This window comes from Notamacropus eugenii, chromosome 4 (assembly GCF_028372415.1).
Source record: "Notamacropus eugenii isolate mMacEug1 chromosome 4, mMacEug1.pri_v2, whole genome shotgun sequence".
In the NCBI taxonomy this organism is placed as follows: Eukaryota; Metazoa; Chordata; class Mammalia; order Diprotodontia; family Macropodidae; genus Notamacropus; species Notamacropus eugenii.
Window position 1 is genome coordinate 199,379,079 of NC_092875.1, and position 20,226 is coordinate 199,399,304.

The 20,226-nt window shown below is 34.4% G+C and overlaps 1 protein-coding gene across 6 annotated transcripts in view; it reads left to right on the forward strand.

Annotated features, from left to right (window-relative positions):
• The window catches only part of CARMIL1 (capping protein regulator and myosin 1 linker 1), a 396,768-nt gene that overhangs the window by 259,381 nt on the left and 117,161 nt on the right, over positions 1 to 20,226 (forward strand). For all 6 annotated transcript variants that reach the window (XM_072603992.1, XM_072603993.1, XM_072603997.1 and 3 more), the window contains exons 13-17: positions 4,344 to 4,447; positions 6,326 to 6,403; positions 6,536 to 6,612; positions 8,417 to 8,521; positions 14,072 to 14,141. In XM_072603992.1, the coding sequence (XP_072460093.1) occupies positions 4,344 to 4,447; positions 6,326 to 6,403; positions 6,536 to 6,612; positions 8,417 to 8,521; positions 14,072 to 14,141 (434 nt within the window). The remainder of the gene's footprint in view (positions 1 to 4,343; positions 4,448 to 6,325; positions 6,404 to 6,535; positions 6,613 to 8,416; positions 8,522 to 14,071; positions 14,142 to 20,226) is intronic.

Sequence of the window (20,226 nt, forward strand, 5' to 3'; positions counted from 1 at the left end):
AGATCTGTCAGCTCCTTATTTCCTGTGGGACCTTGGGCAAAATATTTTACCTTCCTAGTACTTTCATCATGACAATGAAAGTGATAGGTGTTTTCTGAGGTCTTTTGCAGACCAAAATTCTATGATCCCCTACTACTATTGTCAGCAAGTCCATTGGACTTCTAACATGGTACAGCTGAGGAGTATTTTCATAGTGCTTTAAGGTTTATGATCATTGTGAGTGAGGTCAGTGTTATTATTGTTCCCATTTTACAGGTGAGGAAACTGAGTCTTCTGGGGTCACACAGCTAATAAGTGTCTGATTCAGGTTTTGAAATCAAGTCTAACCTACACCAAGACCAGAACTCTGAGGACTAGGAAGGTTAAGTGATTTGCTCAAAGTCACACAAGTAGTGTCAGGGAAACATTTGGACTTAGGCCCTTTGATTACAAGCCTGTTACTTTTATTCATGTTACCTCCCAGTCTGTCTCTAAAATAGGTTAAATAGTAGATTATTCTACAAAGTATAATAAAAAAAAATTGGGCTGCTAGATAGCACAGTGGATAGAACACTGGGCTTGAAATCAGGGAGACTCATCTTCGGGAATTAAATCTGACCTCAGACTCTTCCCAGCTGTGTGAACCTGGATAAGTCACCTAACCCTGTTTGCCTCAGTTTCCTCATCTGTAAAATGAGGTTCGGAAGAAAATGACAAACCAGTCCAGTATCTTTGCCAAGAAAACTCCAAATGGGGTCATGACGAGTTGGGACATGGCTGTAAAAGACTGAACAACAACTACAAAGCCCTTTGAGATCCTTAGGGAAAGGATTTGTTTACGTAATTTGGACAACTAAAGAAAGATATTCACTTGTGCCCTGTATCATCAGCCTTCTTTCCAGTTTTCTTAAAATTAAGTTTTCATAGAATCATAAAGAGCTGGAAGGGATATAGGCCAATCCAACTGCCTCACCAAAGAGGAAAATAAAGCCCAGAAGGCTTAAGTGACGTGTCCAGTGTCACACAAATAAGTCTATAAAAGATCGGAGATTTAAACCAAATTCCTCTTTGAAGTTATCAGTCTTGATTAATAGGAATATTTCTTTTACTACTCCATTTCTGATCTATCCTTAAAAAATGTCTTTTGTTACAGCACAGCTCTTTTGTTTGCAGCACAGTCATTTCTTGAAGTACTTTTTCCCTCACCTCCCCCTTTCTACTTCAGATTGAACCCTACCATATAATGATGGTCAGTGTAAATATAAACATATTTATGGAATAATTCAGTGTTAAATTGCTTACTTATTGATGTGAATGTAACTTTTAGAATAGCAGTACATGGCAGAAAGATGACTAGACAGAATCAGAATGAGTAGGGAAGGCAAATGGCTGTCATTGACTATTCTAGAAATTGGCTTTCTTTTAACAGTTACAAAAATTGCATAATGATAGATTTTCAGTCATAGATTCCAACCTTTACGTGAATAAAAATCTCCTTCCATGTCTCAAAGTGATTATTCATCTTTTGAATGAAAATAGGTTCGTTTAAACAGCAAATAGATTTCCCCCCCCTCCACTTCTCTCATTGATTATTAAAAGAGATGTTACAACAACTAGTAACATTTGTTAAGGCCATTGTAACTGTTTCCTATTTTGCCCTTCCCTTCACGCAATCTAGGAACTGATCGTGATGCTCATATATTTGAAAATACTCCTATTAGTCTGAATTATTTTCCTCATATTATTATTCTTTGGGGTCACTGTGAGAATTGCAGTTATAATCCTCAGACTTGAAATCCATTCTAGATCTCACTAAAATGCTTCCAATATTTCCATAAAACCCAACAATTCATTGCAAATTATGTTAGCCAGTCAGTATTCCCAAAAGGAATTAATAATCAGCTCCCACTGATTATGGGCTATACGTAGGGAGTTTAGATAAAAGGATGGAAAATGGAGCTTTCTGCAAAGGAGCACTAAGGTGAGGGAGAATCAAGTCCCTGTTTCTTTTCTTCAGTTTTACTCTTCTCTCATTCTCTTTTCCCCTCTTGACTTCGGCTTTTTCTTTAAGTCCACTTGTAGACTAAGAGGTATCTTCTATTTGCCACAACTGAAATCTTCACCTTTCTTCTTTAAGAACTTTTATTGGGACCAAGACTATCTTGGTGTTAAGATAGGAGGATTTATATCATCTCTTTTCCTCCTTAATATCTATTTTGGAAGCTTAAGTTATATGTTAAAATATTTATTTAAGAAACAAGTGAGATTTTATATAACTGCTTTTTAGGTAGTGTATCTTGAAATGTCCCTTTTCAGAGGCTATGAAGTACCTAGAAAAATTATTGTACCAGGAATTGGGAAGTCTTCGTTTGAAACCTGTCTCCTTAACAAGTAATGGCTCTATGATCAGGGCCATAATAATAGTTGCTTTAACTAGCACATAGAATTCTAGGGAAAACACTTTGCTCAATCTTAAATTGCTTTGTAAATATGAGTAGTTGCTCATATTAAAAGGTCTTATTCTCTCTCATCTTTGAGTTGAGCTTCAGGTAGTTTTAGAATTGAAGAGGAAATTATTGTCGAGCCATTTGTGATACTAAGCTTCTAAGCATCAACTATTGACTGACAATTATTCTATTTCCTTATGTCAATATATTTTTTAGTTTTATTTCCTTAATTCAGTATAATCCTTTCATTCTCCTACATCAGTGCCTTACCTCTTCCATAGATATTCCATAAGGTGTTTCTAGTTCTCCTTCCTTTAATTCTGATTAGGTCAAGCCATATCTGTCTGGTGCCACCTTCTTCCAGATGTAGAAACTCTCCTCTATCAAAATAAATGGCATGGTTAAAATAATCAGAAAACCTAAATGTGGGGTGTAAATCTGTATTTAGAATAGATATGAGTTTCTGCTTCTTAACCTTTTTCTAATTTCCTGCCATTGGTATGCTAATTAACATAGGGAGGAGACAGAAAGGAAGCATTCATTTTTACAGTAGCATTAAGCTTAAGACATAGCATTATCTAATACTGATTATTTTTAGATCCTGGCCCACTGCCAAGCACCTGTACTTGTCAAGAAGCATTTTACTGTCAGGAGTGATTTGGCCATCTAATTCAGCTCTGCATCTATTGAATTTTGTCACACTTCAGAACGGAATGATTTAGAGAAAAATGATTTCCCTGATATTTTTTAAAGTATTTGGTATAGCATTTATTATATGATAGTAGAATAACAGATGATTGTATATTTTAATATGAGACTAGTGCATTCCACATGTTTTTGTCATAGCAGGTACAAATTTGTCAGTAACAGGAGCAAGGTGGTTGTTTTTCATAAACATAGCCTCTCTTGATATCTCAGGCTTCTAGAAAAAATATGTTTACGAGGCTTTAAGGTTTGAAAAGCATACTACAGAAATTCATATTTGATTCTCATAATAACTCTGAAGTAGTTGCTGAAGCTATCCAGTCATTATTCACACCAGTACACATTGGAAATGTGTTCTGACCTGATAAAGGTATTAGAACTGATATCCCTACCCTTATACTATGCTCCTAAATTGTGCTTTCAATAATACTGAGTAAATTTTGGTTTAATATTGTGTTGGACAAATGTATGAATATGAGTAACATTTTATTAATATTTTGTAAACATTACATATATTGCAATTACTTTATTAACAAATTGATAACACATTAACCCAATTATTTTTTACATATGATTTTACATTTATCTTACTATTTTTTCTTAATAGTCACATTTATAATTGAAATACTGCTTTTGAATTGTAAAAGCACTTGGCAGGTTTTTAGAATAAGATAAATTTGGACAATTAAGTTTTTTGTGGTATTTCAAGACTTGAAATATTTTAGCCTTCTTGGTGTTGTGGAAGGAGAACTAGATTGCTTCTTGGAAGGTTTGCATTTGAATCCTAGATCTATTCCTTCCTACACATTTGCTTTTGGGCAGGTCACTTAATTTCTCTGGGCTTCAGTTTTCTCATTTGCATAATCTAAGAATTGGGCTAGATGATCTCTAAGGGTCCATTCTATTCTCTTACTTTTACCCGCAAAACAATATTTGAGTGCAAAGCTTAGGGGAGAGTTGGGTAGATAACATGTGACCCTCTATACTTTTTGTTGTAACTAAGCCACACTTATATTTTTAAAAAAATCCAATACTTTATTTCCATGAAACTTTTTATTAAAAGAAAACACAAGTTTGGAGAACTGAATCACCGTCTCATTTAGTTCTACATTCTGTCTGAGTTACTGTTGCTAGCCTATTTACAAAAAATTTATAAGCCTGATCTTACTCTCTTCAAAGGGGAACTGAACTTGACTCTTCTTGATATTGTAGGGGTGAATAGCCTTTCTCAATCACTCAGTGCCAACCAGCTAATTGCTACCACCCTCACCCACTTAGACCTCTCAGGGAATGCTCTTCGGGGAGATGACCTCTCGGTAAGACTTGCTTGTCATATCATTTGGCTTCTTGGACAAAGTTGTATTTTCATGAGTTATATATGATTCCCAGAGGCATTGATGAGATTCTTGGGAGGAATTTAATTGTCATTCTAAGAGTTTTGATGGTACCAAACACATTTCTCTCTGGTTTTGTTCCCCTATGTTTATCCTGTTATCCTTCTTCCCAGCTTTCTACTTAACCTGCTGAAAAGATATTTTTTTGCATTTTTCCTTTGGTGGATTATGACCGCGGTGTTGTTGTGTACGTGTTTGGTTATCACCCTAACTGATGGTACATTTCTGTTGTTATGCCTCTAAAAGGACAGATGCAAAGGCCTTATTTAGACAGTTAATAAGATGCTAAACAATTACAGGAAATGCTGGGGCGGAATAAATTATAGAGATTTAAAAATAAATGAGAACCAATTAGAAAACATATAACATATAAATGTTATATGACCAGACTACAACTAAATGGGAACAGTATTAGTCATCTAAGATTGTGTTTCTCGAGAAGGAAGAGAAAGTTATGGTGGATATTGTTTAGGGATAGTGTTTTAGGAACCTTTAGCAGTCCATAGGAATAGTACCTGTGGTTTCTGGTATAGGAAACTCCTTCTACCAGGGCTGTTCTGTACCTTTTATATAATTTCTAGTCAAAGATGCATGAAGCATCGAGAGGTTAAATAACTTATCCTAAGTCAAACAGTCAGTATGTATAAGAGAAAGGACTTGGATCTATGCCTTCCTCTGAGGCCAGTTTGATTCTCTGTCTACTGTACCATCCAGTCGATTCACTTAGCCTTTAAATGTCTGCTAGGTGCCAGACACTGTTCTAGCCATGGTTCTTAAATCGGGAATATCCATAGCTCTGAATGTACTTTGTAAGTCTGTTTATCTCAGGTTAACCTTCTTTTGGCTTAGTAATTTTTTTATTGGAAGAGTAATATCTCACCATATCTACCCTACTATTGAAGTTTTTAAAATTAATGAAAGTTAGCCAATGTCTATGAGACTCTCAACTAAGTAAAGAGCTTGTACTACTTTTTTCACAGTGCCTCTTGGCATGCATACTTTTTTATTTTATTTCATTATGGAGAAAAAGTATTCCTCTTAGAACACTATAGATCTTGCTATGGCTTTTCATAATGCAGATTAAAGTTCTATGAGAAGTTTTTAATTTTTCATACACATGGAATAACAAGTCTATAGTTCTATACTTTCAGCCTTTGTGTGAAGGGAAGGCTGTGTGTAACCTATGAAAATGGAGTTTGCCCAGCTGTGAATGAGAATTTTTTTTTTAATTCCCTAATAGTGCTGTCAGATCTGTCTTATTAGATTTCTAAAGCACTTCAGGACAGGAAGACCATGTGTGTCAAAGCAGCAGCTGGCCAAAGAGCATCATATGGTTCAGATTCAAATTAGTGGTGATCCTAACAGAGTACAAGACTTCATTTGAACTCTCAAAATTGATTAGCATTTTGAAAGAGTGACTATAATTCAGGTGGCATTTCCATCTCAGGAGTTAAAATTAATTAGTGCTTTTCAAAATGGTGTAGCATAAGCTGAGCTAATCAAACTAATCTAGCGATGCATAACAGACAACGGCTTGGGGAGTCCAGATTCCATTTGGAGGTTTCTCATATTTTATCTCATGCTTAGGTTTATATTACATATTTTCTGGAGTTTTGTCTTTAGAATTATAGAATTATAATAAAAATTGTGATAATATTATTGGAGGTATAAAAGATATAGAAGAAATGTGAGCAGATTTCCTAGTTTGTTGAAGTTTTCTAATTTTTTTAATGCTGGAAATATTTGGCCTTATTTTTTCATGTTTTTGGTGATTGACTTCTTGTTCCTTTTTTTTTCAAGTACCTGTATAACTTTTTGGCTCAGCCAAATGCCATTGTTCACCTGGATTTATCCAATACGGAGTGTGCCCTGGACATGGTAATGTTTCTTTTTTCTTGCCTCAGAGTCTCAGCACACATTAAGTTGGGATACAGTGGTGTTTCTGTTGAGTAAAATAGACTTCTGTAACCAGTGCTCTTTGATAATCCAACTGAGGTTCTTACTTTCCAGGTCTGTGCAGCCCTTCTTCGTGGATGCCTGCAGCATTTAGCTGTCCTCAGCCTCTCCAGGACTGTCTTTTCTCACCGGTATGCCATCCCTTCTAAGCACTGTTGATTTGAACTATGTGTTGAATAGTGAAATCTTTCTCTGTCACAGAGGTTTAAAGTAATGGCTTTCAGACAAATCCTGAAATCATTATATGATTATCTAAGCATGTTAAATCTTTAAAAGTTTATTTTTTTTCCTTTTGCTAAGTTCTGTTTTGGTCTTGATCTATGCATTCATCAAAGTAGAGAAACCCTGATAGGGAAATCTCCTTTACCTGTGCTGATCAGCATCTCTTCTATGACTTATGGTCTTAATGAGGACATTTGGTTGCATCTCCGCAATCCTTGAGGTCATCAATATATTTTACAACATTAAAATAAATACTGTAGTGTTCATATCTTCAACCACCCTCAAATCATCAAAGAATCCTTAGTTTCAGTATACATCATTTAAAAAAGCAGGGAAATATGTGTAATAATGGATGTCCATCAAAAATACATTCTGGTGCTCAGAGTAAAGTTTCTGATCTCTGGGAAATCTAATCATGTAGAAACCTTGTTTCTGAAAGTGATATATACATAAACATTGCCTTATATGTTTTAATCTGTGTGTGTGTATAAAATTTGACAATTTAAAATAAGTTTGTGATTTAATACATAATAAAGATAGTATATATGAAGTATAACAAAATATATAAATATAAAGATAGTATATATAATATATATGTGTAAAGACAGTATATAATGTATAATAAAAATTTTAGATATGTATATACTGTCTTCATTATACATTAAATTACAAATTTATTTAAATTGTTGAAATGGTGGCATAAATTCTATTTAAGCAGTTTCACCCTACAGGTTAAGATAAGAGGTGTATAGAGAGTGAAAGGGATTGGATTGGAGGTAGCAGTCACTAGTGTACCCAAAGCACTGGACTAGATCGAAAAGTTATCATAGAGAGTCAGGGTTTATCTCCTGAAAGGACTTCCAGAAGTTGTTCTTCTTGGCTCAAGTTTTAAATTTATGTCATTCAGTAAGTGTGTAAGATCATAAAACAGACAAGTTTAGATAGAACTGTGAATAATTGATTAGGAAAGTAGATATGTAAAAGGACACTTGGAAGAAAAAAAAGTTAAGTAAGTTCACTTGATTTGAGTAAAATACTTAAATGTGGACTATCATTAAATAAAAGAACATTGCCTTCTTGAGAACCATCAAATGGCTTAGGTGAAATAAGCTAATGATTTCTTAACTCTGAGAAGAATAGAGTTTGTGACTTGACTGAAGATTATTTATTTCACAGGAAAAAAACAGGAGAAATTAATTCAAAGAACAATACAGAATCCGTTAGATTATTAAAATAAAACAGTGGCTAGGAACGTGGATATACATGGATATTGCTGTTCTTAGAAGCAGCATTGTTGGAAATTTATAATCCCATTAATAAAAATATAACTATGTTCATTTTTCTTTTATTCAAGTAGAATAAAATGTCGAAATTTCTTTGTCTCTTAAATAACTTGAAATTCCATGTGTTCTTTGGTGTTAACTTAACCTTTGTCAAATATTGACAAGTATACCAGGGTGTTATTTTTGGTACTAGAACAATACCCATTGAACAGAATGGAGAAAATATTCAAGCTCAGTAGTGAAGTGGCCTTAGTCTATCCAATCTGTCCCTTTTAAATCCTGGATTACTTCTTGTGCCTAGTACCTATTAATTCATGAAGGATCTACATGCAGTCTTGGTAATTGTGTATCTGTTGACATTGGCCATTTTGAAATTATATATTGCTGTGAAAATGTCAGCGCCTAACCTATTATGTTTTTTGATTTACAGGAAAGGAAAAGATGTACCCCCATCTTTCAAACAGTTTTTCAGCAGTTCTCTTGCCTTGATGCAAATCAACCTTTCAGGCACTAAACTTTCTCCTGAGCCTTTAAAGTAAGTGCTTTATTTCAGAGCTTTTGAAGTTCAGTTTTCTAGATGATTTTATTTAAGAGTGGGATATGTAATTCACAAAATTCAGAAGACAGAACAAAATGACAGGCTTCTAAGCCTGCATCAGGTTCTCTGTGACCTCCAGGAGGATGAGATCCACAATATTGATGCTATTAGCAACTTGGAATAAATAGTTCTCCTTCTTGCCTTTAGCTTGCTTTTTTCTTTTGTGAAATCTTTGCTCGCAAGGATCATTTTTCTTTTTTTTGGATTAACTACTCTTCAAGAATCTTCTGTCACATAATCTTAAGTGTAAATTGTTGTGTTATTTCTGGTCTTGATTCCAAGCATTGTGGCCAACTTAATGATAAGTAAACTCTAGAGCAGGCATGTATTTATTTAGGGATAAATTATCCAACTTCTGAATTATTCAGATCTTTTCTTCTTATCATCTTATCTTTCTAGCTTTCTGTCTTTTGGTTGTTTAATGGTTTGAAAGCATCCAAGTGCAAAACAGAATGCAAATAAATAAATTTTCCTGTTGTTTAGAAGCTCCAGTGAAATGACTGATAGTTGAAAACATTTAATGAAATGAAACTTGGAGTATGTGGCTTTCAGTCATCCACTCTGCCCTTTATTGTCTCAAATAATAAAAAATTTGATTTTGTTATGAGGGCAATAGAATTAAACTTTGGAACTAGGAGTTGTCTTTACAAATAATTAAGTGATGAAGGCATAATAGGCTTTCTCATATTCTCCATCCTCTACCCAACACCTCAAAAAGATAAAAACAAAACTGAACAAAATGTCAGTATTTTTCCCATTTCACCATTGCTGTAGACTTTAATATGATGTCATTTGGGGTGGTATACAATCAACATATGAAATTAGTTGTTTTTTTTTTTTTAATGTAGGCATTTATCTAATTATGATATTATTCCTAATAAGGCATTTATTTAATTGTGTACATTTTTGAGGACTTGACCTAAATTATGCTGAAATTGTAGATTAATTACTTGTCAAATTAGGAATATATTGTCAAATATTTGGCAACCTTTAAAACAATGCTCATTTAAAAAAATATGGCCAATGTGAGCTTTGTTTTGCTTGACTATACATATTTATAACAATAATTTTGTTTAATTTCATAATAAGTGGTGGGGAAGGTGAGAGGATAAGAAGATGGATCTTTGTGTAAATAAAATAAAATTGAATTAGTATCTCCAGCCCAAGAGATGAAATGTTTATAGTGTAGAAAGGCTAGTCCATTACACATAATTAGGCAGACTTTGTACTTACATAGATGTAGCAGAAATTATCCTATTCCCCTAAATATAATTTTAAAAATCATTAAAGCGTAATTACCCTGTAACGTGCATGTTGCCATGTGCCCATGTTTTGTAAAGGATTTCCTTTATACGTGTGTTAAATTGCATTCAGTTGTGTAACAAATATTATTTATGGTTTCACTTCAAGAAAGTAAACTTTTAAGGCATTTATACCTGCCATAGGTAAAATGTGGAAGAAACTACAAATTATCTAAATGCCCCCAAATTGGGGAATTAATAAACAGAATATGACACAGCAACTATACTGTGATTTTAAAGAATGATAAATAATTTTAGACTTTGTGTCTTGAGAAAAAGAGAAAAAAGTAGATCTCAGAATAATGTATAGACACTGGTTATACTTTTTGCACAATTGTTTTTTGTAATTATAAGGATTTTTAAATGTTACATAAATAATTGTTTTTCGTTGATTGACTCATAAGGGTATAAACTTATTTTTTTTTTATTGTACAGGTTGTTAAATGCAAATTTCAAATAGTAAGCTTATTTTTTAAACCCTAAATTCTGTTTACTTGGAATTCTCTGAACATTTGTGTATATATGTATGAAAATAGTTGCTTAATTTTTTTAGACTATAGAGGGGATTTCAAGATCTTTCAGTACACCAATGTCACAATTACCAGCATCAATTATGTTCAGAGTAATTTTAATTGAGTGTATTTTATTCTAATTTTTAAATAATTGCTGATCTGTATATAGTGTATATTGCAATGTTGTAATACCTAGAATACTCAGTTACCCAGAATACTCCATTCCTGCATAAGAGTTTGCTATATTCTAGATAGCGTATTTCATAATATAGATGTGATATATGTGTAAAATTATAATCATGCCAAATCAATAATCCTTTCACCTTTGCAGTTGCTACTTTGTAGAAGTGTATTAAGAATATTGATGGTGGCCAGGCTTGGCTCATTTCTGCATATATGCTAGAAATAAAGCTTCACAGATTTGAATGATTTTTTCTGTGATAATGACTATGATATTTAACAATGTTAACTATAAATAATTAAATATTATGTTGATGATGCTTCAGAAAAAAAAGCAAAACAAGGAAATAGTTCTGCCTTGGTAAAATAGGAATGAGAGTTTTATTTTCCAGAAGTGTTTAGTAATAGATTCATGTAAAAGAACTGGATATTGGGTGGAGGGATGCAGGTAATTAGAAATTATTACACAAACAGTTTCGAATTGTGAAGTAATAACATTGTTTTCCTCAGAAACTTTCCATGCCATTTTTGCCCCATTTTGCTTTTAATAGAGGTAAGGGGCAAATCTAATGATTTTTTTTTAAGTAGGGAATTATTTGTTTCATCACTTGGCCTTTCATTTTGCGGCCATGTTTTTCATTCAAGCGGAAACGTTTCAAGCATACTTCAAAGGCCATTGGGTTTCTGTGCCTTGATGTTTTCCTTAGAGCTCTGCAGGAGAGATTGCCTGGTGTGCTTCAGAAATATCCCAGGGCTATTGTTTTAGGTATTTTTCCATTAAGGATTCAATATATACTAATTATCTCTTTAAAAAACTTTGGCTTGGTATTTTTAATAAATTCACTTAGTAGTGCTTTGAAAAATAATTATACATGGAATTAGCCATTCAGAAGCAAGGAGATTAAACCTGAAAGTCAACTGTCATTTGCTCTTAGTGTTCCATGTTTGCAGGGAGTTTTTGAAGAACAAAAGTAATTATTAAATTAATCAAGAATTGTTCATAAATGAATTAAGATAAAGAAAACCATGTGTTTCAGAAAACTGTCCAGTGCATTTTGGTTCATCATTAAATGACAATTTCTACTGGATTAGTTGTTTTTGTTGGCCTGGCCCCCTTAGTAGTTTTCTCCCCATTGTGAACTTTATTTAGTTAAAAATCTGCATGTTTGTCACTTTTCCTATTGCCTTAACTTTACCAGGGAAAGGCATTAAAAAGTAAAAAAAAAAAAAGGAAATTTTTTCCTGCAAAGGTAGCGTTATAAAAATATTTTAGAATAAAAATGCAGATCTCCTCCCTATAATATTTTCAAGCCAAAAAATTCAAATGATAAAATATAAAGAAGCAAGACCTCTATGGCAGTAATGTGTGCCCATCCTTCCCAGTAATCTTCGAGAAGAAGGGACTCTATCATGTTTGGAGGTTCATTTTTCAATAGATTTTTTTTCCTACTCTCTGAACAAAGGATAAATGGAATTAGAAAAGGAATGGACAAAGGGACCTGGGACAAGAGAATAAAGAAAAAGCAGGCAAGGTATGGACTGAGCTGAACTGAATCGTAGAAAAATGACATAGACAGGAAAAAAACGTCTTTCTGGGCATGCTTTGATACAGTTGAGAGAAAAGATTATTTGAGTTTTCTTTTCTAAAGCTAAAATAACTGAGTGAAAAGTGATTTTGTCTTAAACATGACAGAAGTGTTAAAAAAGATTTTTATATTACTGAATTATTTTTTTTTAATGAGTTTAGTCAGATGCACTTGGAAGCATACAGATAAGCCCCCTTTGAGAGTCTGAAGAGTGGGGAGAAAGGGAAACAAGTGTACATGTAATGGAAGTAATTCAGTACTTTCCTTATTGTTATTATTCTTAGGGGAAGTGAAGTATGAATTAGTGAAAAGCCTGAATTACTCTTACTCAGTATTCTGAAAGAAATTCAGTTTTATTTAACACAATATGGTCACCTAACTGTTGACCAATGAAGCGTTGCCACAAGGAGTGATGGCATCATTTTATGAATAGATAAGAATCAGGTATTAATCAATATATTGTCTGTTTATATGCATGTGGGTACTGTTAGAGTAATGTTTGATTTTAGGAAATATATTCCCTTAGGAGTCTTTTACCCTGTTAATTTGCATATCAAATTATTTTATTGTTGATGTTGCTAAAGCACATTTCATCTGGGCTTTTGTCCAGATGATCACAAAACCTGGATTAATGAGGTCTGAACTCATGACCACATAGAAGGGAAATGTTTAAATAACTTAAATGTAGTCACTTCATGCTGAGCAGAGGCAGATACACCATCAGGAGGTCAATCAGCATTATTCTCTTTTTTTTTTTTTTGAAAGATAGCCTTCAGCTCTAGCTTTCCTAGAGCACACTAATATAAAATTAGAGAATGAGTGAATTTTCATAGAATCAACTTTTTAATCATTGCTAAAATGAAATAGTCCATATATTCTTTTATCTGCTTAACTGGTTAATTTTAAACACTGGAATAACAACACAGAATATGGCTTCTGCACTCAAAAGTAAAATCTTTGGGGACACTGTCTTTTATCTTATTTGTTGCTCTGATAACAATTACCAAATAATCTAAGCATTATTAATGATGCTCTAAAGTAGATGCAGGTGGGAATTATCTTTGATGAACTCCATTTAATTTCAGTGTGCAATTAATTTTACTGTTGGTTTATTTGCATAGGAATAGCATTCCAGTTGGCTTTTGCATTTATGATAGAACTTTTACTATGTAAGACCAAAGAAAGTTATAGAGCCGTTTTATCAATGTTGCCAAAAAAAATGGAAATAAAATTGGAATTGATTTTTTAAAAAGCATTGATGTCTTTGGTTTTCAGATAGGTTGTTCCCCCATTCTCTTACTCATTTTAACACAATATAAAAATCAAAGAGAGAAAAAAAAAGAGGGCAGTTCAGCAAACTAACCCATCCATCAGCCAAATCTAATGGTATATACAAACTTTTGCCCTCAGATTCCCTTTCCTCTACAAAGAAGATAAAGCATTTTTTTTAAAAATCTGAGGTGGTGAAAGTTTGACCTGTGATTCAAGTAATTTTCTTTCTTCAGCACTCATTAAAGTGTGTGTTTGACTTTTCTTTTGTTTTGATTATTTGATCTTAGGAAATTTTTTTCTAATTACATATAAAAACAATTTTAACATTTATTTGTTAAAATTTTAAGTTCCGGATTCTCTCCCTCCTTCCTCCCCCTCCTCCTTCAGAGGGCAAGCAATTTGATATCCATTATACACTGGTCACATAAAACATATTTGCGTGTTAGCCATGTTGTGGAAGAAAACACAAACAAAAAAAGAAAAAAAAAATTTTTTAAAGCTGTGCTTTGATCTGCATTCAGACTCAATCCATTCTTTTTTCTGGAGGTGGATAGCATTTTAAATCAGAATTTTGGTTTTTGTTTAAAAAAAGCCCTATGAATTTGGTATTTGCATCTTAATTTTCTTTTTTTCCAGAGCACTCTTACTGGGTTTGGCTTGTAATCATAATCTGAAGGGGGTTTCTCTTGATCTCAGCAGTTGTGAGGTAAGTCTACCTTCACTATATGCATATGAGAAAATAGCCTCAGAATTGAGTTGACTTTTTCCTGTCATGTAACACTGTAGCTCCACAGGGTTTAAAATGGGGAGAAAAAACATGATAAAAGTTCTGTTTTTATTTTTCTCCCAGTGTTAGCCATTACAGTGCTAGTATCACATTTGGCTCTCAAAAAAAGCATTCAAATATGTTTTTTAAGGGATTCAGTTTTCAGTCTCATTACCTAAGAATCCATAAGGCAGGTAGGTGGCACAGTGGATAGAGTGCTGGACTTGGAGTCAGGAAAACCTGAATTCAGATCCAACCTCAGATACTTTGCAGCTGTGTGACCCTGAGTCGGTCAAGCCTTTGCCTGCCTCAGTTTCTTCATCCGTAAGTTGAGCATAACAATACCACCTGCCTCCCAAGGTTGTTGTAATGATAAAAGGAAATGATATTTGTAAAGCATTTTGTAAACCTTAAAATGCTATATAAATGTTAGTTATTGTCATATTTATCATTAACATTGTCAATTTTCCCATCATCCACACAGATTACAACCTCCACATCTATGTGTGGTCTTTGTGATTTGCTCTAGCAAAAAAAAAAAAAAAAAAAGAGCTTTCAGGTAACTTTAGAATGGATTTCTCCAAACTTAGCTAGTCTAGTCCTTGGACAGTAAGCTTATGGTCTGTCCCTTTTCGTAATGTTTCTCACTTATCTCTTACTTCTGGTTGCCTAAACTAGAGCAAACAGTTTTCCAGATGGATTTTGCAGCTCTATTACTCTCATATCTTATTTTGTCTGTTAAAATGTGTTACGCCTAACATTCAGAATCCAGCTAAACATCGAGATTATAACATTTACGTAGTGTTTTACAGTTTGCAAAATGCTTTATGCCAATAATTCTGACATTAGTCATGAGCTCTGACTAATACTCTAGCACAAATGTGAAAATTTCCTCTTTCTCATTTCCACTTCCTTGGATCCCTATCTTCTTTTTAAGGCAATTTCTGGTGCCCCATCCTGTAGGAAGCCTTTCCTGATCATTTTGGCTATTAGTACCCTGTCCCATCTCAAACTGTTTCCTATTTACTTATCTGCATGTATCTCATGTGCACATGGGCAGCTAGATAGCAGAGTGAATGGCGTGCTGAGCCTGGAAGCAAGAAAACCCGAGTTCAGTCTGGCCTTAGACACTTCCTAGCTGTGTGATCCTAAGCAAGTCACTTCACCCTGTTTGCCTCAGTTTCCTCATCTCTAAGATGATCTTTAGAACAACAAAACACATGTGTAGTACTGCTTTATTCCCTCGTAAAATGTAAGCTTTTTGAAAGCTAGAATTAATTCTCTTTTCTCTTCGTGTCTCCAGTAACTAGCACAGGGTCTTGCATATCAAGGTTATTTAGTAATAATATATTATTGCTTATACAGATGTTTGTTTAATTGAATACTTGTGAGAGCCTGTTATCTTAAGTATTCAGGGTCTGTTATTGGTTATTCAGAGGATAATTAAATAATACCAGCAACAATAAACATATATCATTTTAAAGTTTACAAAGTGTTTTTCTCACAAGACTTCATAATGTAAGTAATTATGGTATGATTTTCTTTATCATACAGGGATAAGGACTATATCCCCTAATAGAGAAGAAAACCTTTGATTTTATTGACACAGGGAACTTTCGTAGTGAGGGAATGCTTTAGACCAATTCAGTTTAACATTTCCATTGTAACCAATAGTCTTAGAAAGTCACCTAGATTAATGAGGAGTTAAGTGACTCACCTAGGTTCACACAGCCAATGTTTGTCTGAGCCAGGATTTAAATGCATGTCTTTCTCTAGTATATCTGACTGTCTCTGATCCATATTTTTTAGATGAGCATATTATCATGGTATCTTATGAAATAACTTGTCCAGGTTTTCATCCAGTCTAACATGCATTAGATTTGGAAGTAAGACTTCATTATTTTGACTAAAGGTCAGGTTTTTGTTTTTATTTTATTTTAATTAATTTATTTTATTTTATTTATTTGGATTTTTTTAAGCTTTAACTTAGCTTTGTAGTTTGAAAATCTTTTTTAAAAAGTTCTCATTTCTCTCTTGGGCTCTCATTTTATACTGCCTTTCTTCTTTCCCAGTAGCAGATAGGGAAGTTAGATGATACAGTAGATGGAATGTTGGTCCTCTAGTCAGGAAGACCTGAGTTCAAATCCAGACATTAATGGCTGTGTAAGCCGAGGCAAGTCATAAAAAACCCCATACTACTGTCTACCTCAGTTTCCTTATCTGTAAAATGTAAATGACAGTAATAGTACCAACCTCCCAGGGTTGTTGTGAGGATCAACTGATATAATAATATTAAAGTACTTTGCACAGTGCCCAGCACCATAGTAAGTGTTTTATAAAAGTTATCCATTATTATTAATATACATTTGTATTCCTACTGTACCCCTGGAAAAGCTGAGTTAGAATAGAGTAAATAGCTTGTGCTTTTACTGATGCCCAGTTTTGTTATAGAATTATTACAGAGAAAGTGGTAGGGAAGTCAGCCTGCTGGCTGACCTTGTAATCATTCTTAGAGGCACTTGTTTGAAGTAATCAGCCACCATGGACAGTGAAAAGAGCATTGAACAAGAAGTCAGAAGAGCAGGGTGCTAGCACTAATCTTTCTATTAACGAACTTTGTCGCCATAGCCTTCTGCTTAATAGCACTGACGAATCTCCATTCCTCACAATTGCCTTTCCTTGACTCTTTGACTTTCACCCCATTTTTTCTCCTCCCTCTTATTGCCAAATAGATTTAAACATATAGCCTAAATCCAGGTCTCCTACATTTTCAGCATTTACCCACTTCTCAGCCTTTTACTACATGGTTTATGTTCATGTCAGTTTACTGAAATTACTCTCTCATTCACTAATGACCTAAAAATGTCCAAATCCAATATTATCCTCCTTGACCTCAGTGCTATGGAATGCTGTTGACCACTCATGCATTCTTTTTTTTCACTTAATGAGCATTTATTTTCTCTCCCTCCCTTTCATTGAAAAAGGAAAAAGAAAGCCCTTGTAACAGATATGTATAGTCAAGCAAAGCAGTGTGTGTGTGTGTGTGTGTGTGTGTGTGTGTGTGTGTGTGTGTGTGTGTGTAGAATTATCAGAAGTCTCCAGGACACTGTCCATAGAAAGTCCTCTCAGTGGCTTGGCACCAAGACATAGGAATCACTCTATGCTGCTTGTGATAGTGGCAGAGGGGAGAAGGATTCATCCAGCATTGCCTTATCCCAGTTTTTACTACATTTAACAAACATTTTGGTTTTCTTTCTCATTTTATTTAAAATAAATTCTGAACTTTTTACATGAAGGATTTATGTCAGCTAGGTGGCCCAATGGATAGAACTCTGAGTCTAAAGACCTAAAGACTTGAGTTCAGATCTGGTACGTATATACGTACGTATGTATGTAAAACAAACTTGCTGCAAAATCATCCCTTTCTTGTTACTATTCTCTTCATTCTTGGCTTCTGTGTCACCACATTCTTCTACTTTTATTCCTAACAGACCCATCCTTCAGTGTCCCCTTGACTGATTTCTCTTCCTTATCCTTTAAGCTTGCTAATTTCCATGGTCCTGTTATTTGTCTTAAGTCTTGAGATTAGAAATCTTAGGCATTTCTTTTGGACTTCATCTCTGACTGGCTGTCCCTTAAAGTCAGCATGTCTAAAATATAACTTGTCTTTTCTTAAAAATCTATTCTTCCTCCTTCAACCTTCCCTGTTTCTCTTATTAGCAACAGTCATAAGCATTAGTATTATTTCCTGCATATGATTGGTTGCCCCTGACTGCTTCAGAACAACATTAGTGACACTGTCAAAATTAAAGAATCTGCTTCAGAAATGTCTCATCTTCATCCCCTCCTTTCTTTTCTCACTTCTACCACCCAAGTACTTCTTTACTTGTCTTCAGCTTCCATTTACTTCCTTCACCTTCAGTTCATATTTTGCATTGATATCAATGTATCTTCTCTATGCATAGACCTAGTATATCACCCCACTGTTTAAAAACCCTTGAGGAGTTCTTTATTGCCTTCCCAGTAGTGTCTAAGCTGTTTCCCTTGGCATTTCAGATCCTCCACAATTTGACACCATCCTACCTTTATAGCCTTTACACCACTCTTCTCCATGTGTCCTAACCTCCATTGAAACCTGTCCCCATACACTTTTTTGCCTCCCCATCTTTATTCTTACAGTATCCTAGACCTGGGATGCCCTTCAACAATCCCATTTCTACCTGTTGAACTCTTTCGCATCCTTTAAGAACCACATCCTCCTTGAAGCCTTCCTTGATTTCTTTCAGATATAGCTAGATGACATAATGGATAAAAGATTGGTCTTGGACTCAAGGGAACCAGAATTTAAATCCTTTCTCAGAAACTTAACTAGATATATGATGTTGAGGAAGTCACTTAACCCTTCTGAGCCATTTTTATGTGTAAAATGAGGATAATACTAGCACCTGCCTCATGGATCTGTTTCAAAGATCACATTGACGTGTATGTGTGTGTATAAAACTTATAGTGATATATAAATGTTAGCTATTAGTTTATTATTCATTCAACAGGGATTTCTTCTACGAGCCAGGCTTGGACTAGGTGCTGTGGTTTCACAGACAAAAATAAATAGTCCTTATCCTCAAGAATGATACAGATAAGTCAATATAAATGTATACAAACTAATTTTGGGCATGTGGGGAGGGAAATTGGAACTGGGTAGATCAGGATAAACCTCATCTAGGAGGTGGTCCTTAAACTGAGCCTTGATGAAAAGGCAGGCATTCTGTAAGGCAGTGTTGATGAGGGAGCAAATTCTAGGAATTGAGGGACAACTCGTGGAAATGGACAGGGATTGGAAAATAATGTCAAATAAAGGGATTAACATGTTGGTTAATTCGATTGGCACCTGGTGTGTGGAGAGTTTTCTGCAGTTAGTTTGGAAAGGTGGTCTGGAAGAAGAGTTATGGTAATGATGATGGTGATGGTGATGATAATAAGCAGTTATATAGTGTTTTAAGGTTTTCAAAGTGCTTTAGATGACAAGGAAGTTTTTATTTTATACTATACATAGTTGGCAACCATGAGAGCTTTTGGAAAAAGGTTATGAAGTATGTCCTCAGATCTGTGGTTTAGGAGTATTATTTGGGCAGAGGCAAGGAGAACAATCTGGAGGCTATTACAGTAGTTTAAGGAAGAAGTGATAAGGGCTTGAGCTATGGTGGTGGCCTGTGAGTGGTGAGAAGGCAGATGAGAGAGATGTGGAAATTTGACAAAATTTGGCATCTGATTAGATTAAAGCTCAGGTGAATAGAAAGGAACCAGAAAAGAGAGATTTCATGAAAAATCATGACAGCAGGAATACCCAAGAATGAGGAGTAGCCCTCCCTGTTAGGTGCTGTAGGGCGATTAAGAAGGATGAAGACTGAAGAAAAGTCGTAGGATTTGACCAATAACATCATTGGTTTTCTTGAAGAGCACAGTTTAGGGTTAGAAGCCAGACTACACAGGGTTGAGAGTTGGATGAAAATGCAAAATGTTAAGGACAAGTGCAAACAGCTTTCTCAGAGTTTGTCTGTGACAAGAAAGAGAGATAGAGCATGATAGCTAGCAGAGAAATAAGGCTAAGTGAAGGGTTTTCTTTTCTTTTCTTTTCTTTTTTTTTTTTTATGGTTGGTTGAGACTTTAGCAGTTCAGTTTGTTAGTAATGAATTTCTCCTAGATTCTGTCTTGGCACTTTGTACTTTACAAACACTGTTTTTTGCCATTAATTTTGTGTTATAAGGATTTGTGTTTATGTCCTACAAATAGATCACAAATTCCATGATGATGTGGACAATGGCTCCTTGATCTTTGGGTCTCCTTCCACGCCCAAGATAGCAATTTGTATGTCACTTGTTTTGAAAACACATTTTGTTTTACTGCCATAGACACTTCTTAATAACACTCAAGCCTTTTTGCAAATTGCTTTCTTTTAAATTTTATAATTATTACTTTAAAACATGATTTAAAACCAATGATTTTTTTTTTACAGAAAGGGATGAAT